Raw genomic sequence first — 12448 nt, 5'->3', positions numbered from 1 at the left:
CAAAAGTACCAAGTACCAAATCTTTCTGATGATTTCGACAATACAGTTCTAGAAGCTAAAGTAATCAAATGTCCAAGGTTAATATCGCTGTAGCATGGCTGTCACCTCAAAGTCCTGTACGTGTTGGTCGAATTTCACTTGAAAGCGGGTAATGTAATATTATGGTACTACTGAAAGTTAACTGGTGTAATGTAAATCTTTTGAGTTAACTACTCATCGGTGTTTCCTTTTTAATTAGGGGGGTGAAATTTGCACACCCCTCTTTACATTCTGCACACCCTTCTTAATTTTTTAATATTTTCTGATCTCCTCTTGTATTTGTTTCCCATATTACCCTTCTTCTCCAACCAACTCAAAGCTGCATCTCATCCTCTCAATCAGAGAGAGAACATACCAGTTGCAGAGCCAAAGCTTCTGCAGCAATCAGAGAGGGGGCCAAAGCATTCGAAGCACAGTGACACAGACTGATCGCCAAGCACAGTGAACTTCGACGACGGCCAAAACAATCAAAACACCCATCCATCAAAACTGAAAACCAATCATACCAGCGTGTAGAGCACAACGAGTAGAAGAAGGTTCATACCTCGAACAGCCCAGAAGATCGCTGGAAAACTTGCCGGCATCGAAGACAGCGACGGGGCCAAAGCAACCCCAAAACCAAAATCAGTCAAAATCGATCGAATTGAAAAGCTAAGTAGACTAACGTGAGAGCATGACGAGGGGATCGATTTTCATACCACATGCAAGTCATCGGTGGCTGGAATTCGATGATGACCGTCGGAGCTCCAAAAACTTCTCGTCGTCGATTCTTCCTCCACAGTCGATGATTGAACGAACTACCACAAGAAGTGTGACGACGACATCGAGACGAAGAGAACGGCACTGGTGCGCCGCCGTGGGGTGGCCGGACGCCGGAGTTGCCGGAACTTGCCCAAAAACAGTCAGAGAATCATGAACTTCGGGCCTTCGATTCTCTTTCTACAGCCAATGCCTAGATGATCCGAGACCACTAAGAGGTCGACGATGAAGAGACGCTTCGATTGATGGTGGTCCGCCGTCGTGTCGTGGCCGGACGGCGAAGATGGAATCGGTTCGCCTGTAGGAGGACGAGAGAGAGAGAGAGAGAGAGAGAGAGAGAGAGACCGAAGAAAAATGTTGGAGAACAAGGGTAATATGGGAAACAAATACAAAAGGAGATCAGAAAATATTAAAAAATTAAGAAGGGTGTGCAGATTGTAAAGAGTGGTGTGCAAATTTTACCCCCTTTAATTATCACAATTTTCTGTGCAAGGAGACTTTTGCTTGTGTAATGGTTCACCTACTTGTTATCCTCCTGATTTTTTTTTTTCAAAACCAATATGATTATGACATCAAAATTGTCCAGTTTTATGATATTCTCAAAACTCTCCATCAACTATGATGTAGTGAAGCACAAAAACATCAAAAGGTTGAGAAAAATGCATTTTGATCAAAGAGTCGAGTGCTTTCGCATGCATGGTGTCTTGGGACACAAATGTCATGCAGCGTCCAGAATCTACTTTTGTTGAAAACTGACATTTTTGACGATAAAATAAGGCACAATTGGAAATTGAAATATGCCACCTATCCGAAAAGTCCACCAACTCACTTCAAACATTGTTATGTGAATAAACTAATGGGAGGTCTTTGGCCCTAAAGAAGCTTGAATATGATTGAATCAGATGATGCCCGTGCTGGTGCTCAAATACTTCTTAAATAAGAAATCTGGAGAGATCCACTTATGGCCAACTTTCCAACTTCTTTTTTTGGGGGTTCTGAACATGATTAGACATAAGAGTACCGCGTGATTTCAGACCCAGCAAATCTGGGAGTGTCTTTTCATCAAGGAGAACCACCAGTGTCTACCATAAGAATGCCACGTGATTTCCAGAAGCCGGCAACATCGGGGTGGCAACCGTCGTCCCCAAGCCGTTAGTAAGCTGTAAAATCCTCACAGAGAGACATGCCTCACTTTAAAATTGGGGGATTCAGGTTTTTGCTGAAACCATTCGTTTTCTTTCTTAGGTCCTTGACCCAAAGCACCAAAATAGACTAAAACTATCCCACTTACCCCAACAACAAAATTATATTCCCACTATCACAATTTAAGATAAAATGACAATTTTACCCTCGATGTAATTAATGAATTACAAATACCCCTCCTTCCTATCTCTTTCTCTCTCTCTCTCCTCCCTCACCAGCGATTTCTTCTGCCTCCTCTCTCTCTCTCTCTCTCTCTCTCTCTCACGCCAGCGCACGGCCTTCAGCTCCGGTCTCTGGTCTAGATGGCCGGCGGCGAGACGAGGCCGACGATGACGTCGACAGAGGTGATACATCGGTGATGGTGCAGATCCAATCGACGACCTCAAACGCCGCTTTGTCGTTTCACTGCAAAACGACGCCTAACAAAGCGGTGACGATGGCCTGCCGTTTATGGTCGACGAGCTTCACAGGCTCCGAGTCGAGGAGCTCAGGCTCGAGGTCCGCCGTCACGACGTTTCGATGGTGTAAAAACTCGACATCCCTCTTTGGATTGAGATATGACTGTGAGACTTCTTCGTTTCAATGGTCTTGGAGATCTGAGTGTGTGTGTTGTATGTGTCTCTTGTGTGTTACAAGTCGTTGGAGCTGAAGGTGAAGAGGATGGAGGAGGAGGACAGAGACTGGAGCTTGAAGGCGGTGGAGGCGGAGCAGTACAATTAGCAAGGAACACTTGTCCTGGAACCGGCCAATTTTGTCCTTCAGGCCTTTGGTTTTTTTTTTTTTTTTGGTCCGAGTCCCTGGAGGCTTAGAATGTCCTTCTAGTCATGGTACCAATGAACGATAAAAGTCAATACAAGTAACCTAGGAGGTGAATCTCCATATCCAACAAAACTAGGTCACCTACTGCATTTTTATTAAGGGGCAACAGATGTCTATAGACGTCCAATAAAAGTCTATTGGGGGGCAATAGACGTCTACTGGGGGGCAATAGACGTTTTGAATTGATGTAATCTCCTCGTTTTTTTTCTGTAATCAAAGTTTTATTTGTCTAAATTTAGGGAGATTAGTTCCCATTTTGGTAATCTAAACGTCTATTAGGGGGCAATAGACGTCTACTGGGGGGCAATACATAGCTGATAGTCGTCTATTGGGGGGCAATACATGGCTGATAGTCGTCTATTGGAGGGCAATAGACGTCTATTGGGGGCAAAAAAACTTTCCGGTGAGATTTTCAACAAATTCCGGTGGGCGGCAGCCGGTGACCGGATTCCGGCGAAAGTTGGCCGGAATCCGGCGACCGGTGACCGGATTCCGGCGGCCGGTGACGGGCTCCGGCGAAGTTTCCTATAGTTTCTCTCTCTCTCTCTCTCTCTCTCTCTCTCTCTCTCTCTCTCTCTCTCTCTCTCTAAGTAAATAAGGGGTGAAGGGTAAAATGGTATTAAAAAAAAATTAAAAACAAAAAAAAAATCTTAATGGGGTATTAGGGAAGACTCCCTTAGAGTGTATTGGGTAAGAGAGAATTAAAAAAACTCAATGGGGTTAGTGGGAAAAAAATCCCTAGAAATGGGGTAAATGGACAAAAACCCTTCTTTCTTTTCATTGAAGACCTTTAAAAGAATTGTTGGGTACAGAAGAATTTGTTATTATGTTTATTTACCATGACTATTATTGTCATTTCGTATGAAGATATAATTGTCTTTTTATGCAAAATTGATTTGCTGGGTCAACATAGAAATTTGCTGGGTACATGTAGAAAGACTCAGATCCTTATTCAGAGTCACAGTCAAAATATAATTGATTAGAATTTTTTGTATTATGGTATTGAAAAGAAGTTGCTTGTATGATTTCCAAATATATTAGGATATGGGACTCCCTAAAGAAACGAGGAAATGGTTCCCTAATTCTTATTGGAAACAAGTTTCCCTAATCCATTGAGTATTCCCCATGCCACTCTATGTGGGAGTAAGAAATTATCTTATTCCCCTATAAATACACTTCTATACGAAGACAAGTTCTATATCTTACACATCGATCCCTAATAAGATTTTATAGATCTCAACATATACTACTAAGAGGTATGTCTATCTCAGATTGGGCAGAATTGCCCGACGGCATATTGGATTCAATTTTAGAGAGGTTGGAGTTGGTGTCGGATTACTTGCATTTCAGTCTTGTTTGTTGGTCATGGAATTACGTTGCAAAGGAGAGCACCGTCAAGGCTAAGATGATGTTACGTTATAATCGTCCTCCGATGCTGTTAATCTCTAGTTCTACCAAAAAGGGCAAGAATACTTGGAATGTATACAACTTCATCAATAATAAGGTCCTTGATTTGCAATTAGAGATGCCAAATGTGCGATTTTGTGGGTCTTCCAAAGGATGGTTGATAGCTATAAGGAATAATTTTGCAGTAGCCTTAATAAATCCCTTCTTTAGGGTTAAAGGCACGAGAAAGAAAGAAAATTCTATCATTCACCTTCCTCCAATAACCACGGAATTTCCCGAAAACGAAAAGGACCTCTGGAAGAGAGAGTTTGAACATTATGCGTTCAGGGCTACAATTTCAGCTGATCCAGTATTAAACACAAATGATTGCATTGTTGCTGTCATATATGAGCACAGATGCCTATTGGCTTTTATTAGACTCGGTCAAGACACAAAATGGACTTTCATTGATCAAAGGTGGTTCCCATTTTATGATGTTGCTATTGTTCAAGAGACGTGCTATGCTGTTCGTGGTCAACCTAGCCAGCTTTTGTCTTTCGATATTGCCACTGGGAACAACTCTAAAACGAAAAAGAAAAAGAGACAGAATTTCTGCTCTGATGTAGAACGTGTGGCACCAGCTGTTAGACAAGATCGTCGATATGTAAACACCATGACGTATCTCGTGGATTCAACTCAGGGAAAATTGTTGATGGTTCAAAGATACATTACTCACAAACCTGGCACACGTGAAACATCGAAATTCGAAGTATATGAATTAGATTTCGATAAGTTTTGGTGGAAAAAGAAAAAGACCTTAGGCGATGTTGCAATCTTTTTGGGGGACAACTCTTCAATATCCGTAGTTGCTTCACATTTTCCAGGATGTCAGCCAAATTGCATATATTTCAACCATGATTATGTTAGGATAAGAATGAAAGTGGAGGAATGTGGACCTCATGATTTTGGCGTGTATAACTTGGAAGATAAAAGTCTTCATGTTGGTGTGTATAATGTTCAAGATAAAATGTCTTCACATCTTTCCATCTTGTTAAAGAAGACTGATCGATTACCAATATGGGTTGTGCCAACGTTTCAAATGTGAGCAACTCTTTTTTCTATTCCTTCTTAATTTGCCACTTCGATCAAGGCAAAGTAATATTCCTTTGGTTGGATTAGAAAATTAGAAAATTAGGTATCTTTATTTTGTATTTTTTTTTTTTCATACATGTAAGATTAAGACCATAACCAAGAAGAAATAGAACTCTAGCTCTCATTTTCTTCTTTTTTCTTCTTCCTTTTTTTTTTCTTTTTATTTTCTCAGTTTTATGTTCTTTGGAAAATTATCTTCTCATTTGTCATTTGTATACATTGGCCCTGTAACATAAGTGAGTATAAGCGCAAGAAAATAAGCTAGAAATGAAACTCACTCAAGTAACCAAAACATCGATGAAAGCTAAGCTACGCTACTCCCCGTATTGTTTCCACCAACAATCCCAATGCCTACCATCCCACTTTTGGAAAACAAAGAAGCATCAACAATTTTTCTATTTTTAGATTAGGAATACATTATACACACACACACACATAATTTGAGGAAGAAGGCGCTAAATATAAATGTGATCTAGTTCTTAAATAATCATCAGGTGTTGAGACAATATTGGGAATAAGCAACTCACTGATAATTTTCTTGTCACTTCACTAATGTAGAGTTTTCACTATCCAATAGAGTGGACTATTTGCAAACATTTGCGTGGGTGTTTAGTAGATGGTCCCAGACTCGCAGTTGCTCGTTCTTGCAATTTCGTGGACACATCATTATCTATTTGAAGTAATTATAATAACAATTTAAGGACTTAAGAATGACATGACTCGGATTGCTTAGATATATATATATATATATATATATATATATTTTTTTTTTTTTTTTTTTTTTGAGTTGAAAAGATCATTTAGTATGAAATTCAGCAAGAATTACAGTACACAAAAAAAGTACACCCCTATACACACCCCTAGCACACCTATCCTTTTGGAATAAATGCAAAAACCAAAAACGAGGCTACCCAAAAACAAGTAAATTAACCAAAAGCAGCTTCTCCCTTGTCGATATTCCCCACTCAAGTAAATTACTCAGTTGAGATAATCACCTCCTCAACCGGGATAAAAAGCATACTCAAAGGAAGTAGAAAGCTCACCAGTGACTGCCACATCCACCATAGCATCAACCCTACATCCATATTAATCAATGAAGTTTTAGGTGTCTCCACTTCAGAAATATCTGAAGCAGACTCCCTCTATCAATACAGATTTGACCTCCTCAACAGCAGTGGTCCCCATAGTAGTTTCCTCATCAAGCTTCTTCAGAAATCTCTCTCTCTTTCTGCCTTTCATTTGAGGACGAGGCACCACCTCAACCTCATCCAGCTTGACACTCTTGAATTTGTTCTTAGAACCCTTTGGTCACCCTAGCTTCGGCTTCTTGGGAAAGATGATCAGACGTCCATGCTCCTAAGGAAGCGTTAGAGCTATACATTACAATACACACACAAATACTGATTAAGGAGACTTAATATACTTGAATGTAAGGTAATGTATATCAGTACATAATATAGAGGAGTAATTACCTTAGTAATAAGATTACTTTTATGGGAAGAATCTTAATATTATATCAACCTTTATATAAGTTGTGGTCTCTGCATTTTCTAGACAATGAGTTCTACAATCACTCGCCCCATTTAGAGATTACTCGGACTTAAAGACCTGCAGAAGACTAAGACTTGCACAAATGATATTCGACTCCTCCCTACATCGATCAGGTATGTGTCTTATCTTCTGTTAATATGAACTAGTTAATTAGCATGCATTTTGGTTCTTGTGTTTATGTAATATAAGTTGGGACAATATCAGTGCAATTTGGTTAGCTTTACGTAATACGTCCGCCCTACGTAAAAATCTTTTAGTTAAATATAATTAATTGAGACAATATGGGCCATACGGGCCACATAGTCAACAAAGAAATTTTGAACATTCTTAATTTGCTAAGGATGTTTGGAAACTTTTACAGGTCTTAATTCATTTGAACCCATGGAAGGAATAAGTACCATTAATTCTTTTTTAATATTGTTGGGTGTGCTTCCTCTAGTCTAGCCTGTCTTTTGCTGCAATTTGAATTTTGGTATGTATGTGCTGGATGATCTTGAGAGCTGTTTTTTGAGTTGGTTGCTGGATGCTTTTATAGAAATTTTCTGTTTGACTCGAAAAGGCAGTTGCTGCCAATGGGCTTCCTACGTGGAATTGGAGAGAGAACCCTGATGAGAATGGTGAACTTTCAGCATAGACTTGCAATCTTTTAGAAAGATAAGCTATTATTGGCAGTGGAAATGGATCTATCACCTATCTGCACAAGTGCACATGTACCACATTCAATTGAAATTAAGCTGCCATCACCTAAAAGGCAATTTTCAATACCTTACAGCTATACTATGTTTCATTTGAATTGCTAGTCTAACTTTACATGATGATAGCATGTTGGCTTCCAATTTTAGTACTGGTGCCAATTAAGCAATAGGTATGTAGGAATGGGCACACGGGGGGCGGGGGCGGGGTACCCGCGGGTTTTCCCCGCATTTGTCAAGCGGGGGTGGGGGCGGGGTTCCCCATCACAAGTGCGGGGGCGGGGGCGGGGTTTCCCATTACCCATGCGGGTTCCTCTTCTTCTTCTTTTTTTCTTTTTTTTTTTTCAACCAGGGCATTTTTATAATTTTTCTTATTCCCCATGAGGATCCGACAGTTGGATCTTCATATAATTGTGAAAAGACGATTCAAAAGGAGATCCGTGAGGATTCAACCGTTGGATCGTCGTATAATTTTGTGAGGATGATTCTAAAGGCGATCTGAGACGATCCAACAGTTGGATCTTCACATAATTTTGAGAGGAAGATCCTAAGGGCAATCCGTGAGGATCTGACCGTTGGATCGTCATATAATTTTGTGAGGATGATTCTAAGGGCGATCCGGGACGATCCAACCGTTGGATCTTCGTATAATTTTGAGAGGACGAACCTAAGGGCGATCAGTGAGGATCTGACCGTTGGATCATCGTATAAATCGGTACTCCGGGGAGATGCATCTTCTTTCCATCAGAAAATGATTTGGCTTTAAAAGCTAATTGTGACTCAGATTGGGCAAGTTGTCCAACAACAAGAAAGTCAACAACTGGATATTCTGTTTTCCTTGATAATTCATTGATTTCTTGGAAATCTAAGAAGCAAAGTAATGTGGCGTGTTCATCGATCAGCAGAAGCCAAGTACGGTGCTATGGCTATGACTTGTCGAGAATTAACTTGGTTGAGGTACATTTTACAAGATTTTCATATCATTCATGATAAACCTACTTCTTTGTATTGTGACAACCAAGCTGCATTACATATTGCCGCCAACCCGGTTTTTCATGAAAGAACCAAACATATAGAGATTGATTGTCATGTGGTTCGAGAGAAGCTACAAGCCGGATTGATTTCTACTAGATATGTTCCTTCTTCTCTACAAATCGCAGACATTTTCACAAAGGCACTGGGAAGAGATAGTTTTGAATCTTTAGTTTCCAAGTTAGGACTTCATGACATTCACTCTCCAACTTGAGGGGGAGTGTTGAGAATCTCTCATGATATGGAAGATTTAGGTGTAAATGCTAATTGTTTCCCTTCACATTTTGTCAATCGTTGTAATTTATTTTTGTGATAATACTTAGGATCTAGATTATTCCATACCATAGAACGTAGGTTGATTTCCTATATATCTTGTAATATTCTAAATTGTAATGATCATCAATATACCAATTATCATTTTCACACTGGCCTCCTCATCATTGATGTGCTCATATTTTCCTATATTTCTTTGCCTCTTAATCTTAGTATTTATGCTTAGTCCTCCTTATTTCGAGTCATTTATGTTGTTATAGTGTTTTTGTAGGTTTGTCTCATAAAGAGAAGAAAAGAAGTTAAAATGAGCTAACTAGGATTAAAAGACGCCCAGGTCCCAGAATCTGTCTGTGCAGAACATCCAACTTCCTCGAATTACTAGGAGTTACTCAGATCGAATCAGACAATGAGCCTTATATTCATGGAAAGCTACGGATGTCTACTTTCTGTAGAATTTTACTGATCTCGATTTCGATACTCCTGGAGAAAGTTATGATTATTTGAGTGAAGATAGGTCGGACAGGAAATCTGCTCGGGAATTTACAACCATTCATGGAGAACTCAAGTTTCACGCCACAAGATCGTCAATCCTAATGTTTCAAGGAAGTTAATTCAGATGAGGATTAAATGATAAACCTATTCCTACTTCTACAAGAGATATTTCAAGGTTTTCCCATTCCAAATGAAGAAATGAATCTAAATCCAAGTTTTACAAGAAAACATGAAGCCAAAGATGAGCAGAAATTTTCCCTATATAAGGGAGCACGAATTTACATGAGAAGAAGAGTCTCGGGAGCACAATGTAGACGCCTAAGGAGCAGAGACGACTCATCCATCTTCCCCATCTTTTCCCTTCCATTCTTTTTATGTTCTTTCTATGTTTTATTTAGTTATCTTTTGTTAAACTTTTTCTAGGTTTATGATGATGCCCTATCATAATTGTTTATGTACTTTGATGTTTTATTGATGGATTTGTAGTTTCTTTATGATGAATGCTTAATCACTATTTGAATTGATGCTTTATGTTTAAGTTCTTTGATTGATCACCTTAGGGCTTTTCATATAGTAATTGGAAGACAAATTTGAAGCAGAGATGTAATATAATTTGATTAGCTTCTTGTGATTAAGTGTGGTAAATTACATTATTACTTGAGAAAGACTAATGGTTTGCTTGATTCCCTTGTTTTCTAAAGCATAATGAGTCTTGCATGTTAAATTTATACCTGAGAAGGATAAACTGCATAGTTAGGATATAAGATCTTTACCCGAGAGGGAAAGCATCATACACTTAAGGAAAACTATGGTCTAGAGTACCTGAGAAGGACTTAGATACGGGAATTATCATCTAGAGAAACAAAAGAATCTGTTAATTGCATTGAAACATAAATAAGATTGTTAGTGGTTGATTCCGAAACCCTAGGTTTTATCATTATTTGTTTGTTTCTTTCTTTAATTTTCACATTATTTGTTTAGTCGAAAACCCAAAAATCAATATCTTCCTTTGCTTGATTGTTTATGTGATTTTGTGTTTGGATTAATTAATTGAGTTAGGGTTTAAATTGATTATCAATCCTCAGTTGGAACGACCTCGTACTTGCACACTATACTAACGACGATTCGTGCGCTTGCGAGTTTTAATTAAAATTTCACAACAAGTTTTTTGGCGCATCATCCTTGTCCTTGTGAGAGGCGATGTGTTGTAGCAACTGCTTCTCACGCTTGAAAAACACATTGCAATCACTGCACTGAGGAAACAATTCAAGAGATGTAATGCTCATCTATATATTATCAATTGAGCAGCAATACTTTCCAAAGCAAATCAACTTGAATTCAAACCCCCCCCCCCCTTGTATTCGTCGGTTTCATTTATGAAGGCTTGAGGGCAGCCGCACCGGCCCTTGTTCAAAAAAAAAAAAAAAAAAAAAAAAATCAACTTGAATTCAACAGATGATGTAATTCTCATCTATATATTATCAATTGAGCAGCAACACTTTGCAAAGCAAAACAACACGGGTCAGGTGATAGTTAAAAGCAACCCAGAATTGTTTCGCCTTCCCCTTTGACATTTTCTTCTTCCCCTTCCCCTTCTTCCCGTTTGCCATGTTCCACACCTGAGAATACATTGCCACACAATGAAGCATACACATGTGAAATCAAAGGCAGTAGATATATCGAATTACATCAATGCTGACAACTCTATACAAATTACATCAATGCTGAAATCAAAGCCTCTATCTCTGTACAAATTAATCAACTAGCTAGCAATAACCTACATATTCTGACCACTCCATAGACATCAATGCTGAAATCAAAGCCTCTATCTCTGTATAAATTAATCAACTAGCTATCAACAACCTACATATTCTGACCACTCCATAGACATCAATGCTGGTTAAGACATGACTCCCTTTACCACCAAGCCAAAAGCACCAAACCATGGCTCTACAAGCCCGAGCTTCATCCAATTTCCTTGACCCATACTTCACTGGACATTTAAACAAACATGTAGCCAACATAGACTATAAAAACTGTAAATGTGACTCCCAACTCTCTCAAAAACACAAAATCAACCGAATCTACAAGCCAATTTCTCCAATAGGAAAATCGAAGAGCCGAAATTAAAACGAAAGCAAAGTAAAAGCTAGCCTATATACGGACTGAGTACGTCAAAGTGAGACTCGAAACAAAGATCAGAAAATAAAGGAGCAGTAGCTAGTAATGAGCAGAAAATCCTACTGTTACCTTCTTGCTGATGGATCTTCTTTCTTTTTTTCCCGCTTGAGAGGAAGAGACCTAGGAGAAGAGTAACGCTTTCTCTAGGGATTGTGCTGTTGAGGGGCTTTATAGCAAGTGTCAGGCACAAAGAAAAGTGAAAATGAGAAAATAGTAACTAAAAAGTGGAAGAGGGTTTCGATTCACCAAAAAAAAAAAAAAAGGAAAGAAAGAGGGGGTTTCTTCAATTTTCTTTTGTTCAATTAAGAAGTGTCTAAATTGGGACGCCACTTCAAAAATAATTATGTTTACTTAAGATTATATCTGTGATAATATTTTGATTTGGGTATTTTTTATTTTATTTTATTTTTTACATCTTCATGCAAAAACCTAAAATATTACACAGGTCAATAGACAAATGGTGATTGAAAGTCGAAACCCACAAACAATCACAATTAAAATAAATTGTTGGACATAAATACCGAGCAACGCAAGCATAATCTCAATGCGAAAATAACAACATATATATATAAATTCGGATGGTTAAAAGATAAATCGTTATTTTTTTCCCCTGCATTTCAAGTTTGGTTAAAATTAAGATAGACCTCCATGAGTTATCTAATGTTCTAAATTCGGATGTGAACATTTCAATGCTTAACGACATCGGAGCTTGTATGGATTTCATCAAGGCTTTGTAGTTAGAGAATGCAGCCACCCTGCTGTGCAAGCAATTAATGATGCTTCTCCGGATTTATCTTGCTTAGGTAGCTAGTGTTCTGGATGATATTTAGGTTGGATTGACTAATGGCCCAAGTATGATTTTTACTCGT

General features: G+C 38.7%; 1 protein-coding gene across 1 annotated transcript; it reads left to right on the top strand.

Moving 5' to 3' along the window:
* Positions 1-4078: 4078 nt before the first annotated feature.
* LOC133734549 (putative F-box protein At4g17565) lies at positions 4079-5311 on the top strand. The gene has a single exon (XM_062162179.1). The coding sequence runs from the start codon at positions 4079-4081 to the stop codon at positions 5309-5311; it is 1233 nt and encodes a 410-aa protein (XP_062018163.1).
* The last annotated feature ends 7137 nt before the right edge of the window (positions 5312-12448 follow it).

This window comes from Rosa rugosa, chromosome 1, assembly GCF_958449725.1.
Source record: "Rosa rugosa chromosome 1, drRosRugo1.1, whole genome shotgun sequence".
Classification (NCBI taxonomy): Eukaryota; Viridiplantae; Streptophyta; class Magnoliopsida; order Rosales; family Rosaceae; genus Rosa; species Rosa rugosa.
The sequence above is the reverse complement of the archived record's forward strand: the minus strand, read 5'-3'. Positions and strand labels throughout refer to the sequence as shown.

Excerpts from the sequence above, each read along its gene's own strand:
- LOC133734549 (XM_062162179.1), top strand. The coding sequence starts at position 4,079 with ATGTCTATCTCAGATTGGGCAGAATTGCCCGACGGCATATTGGATTCA.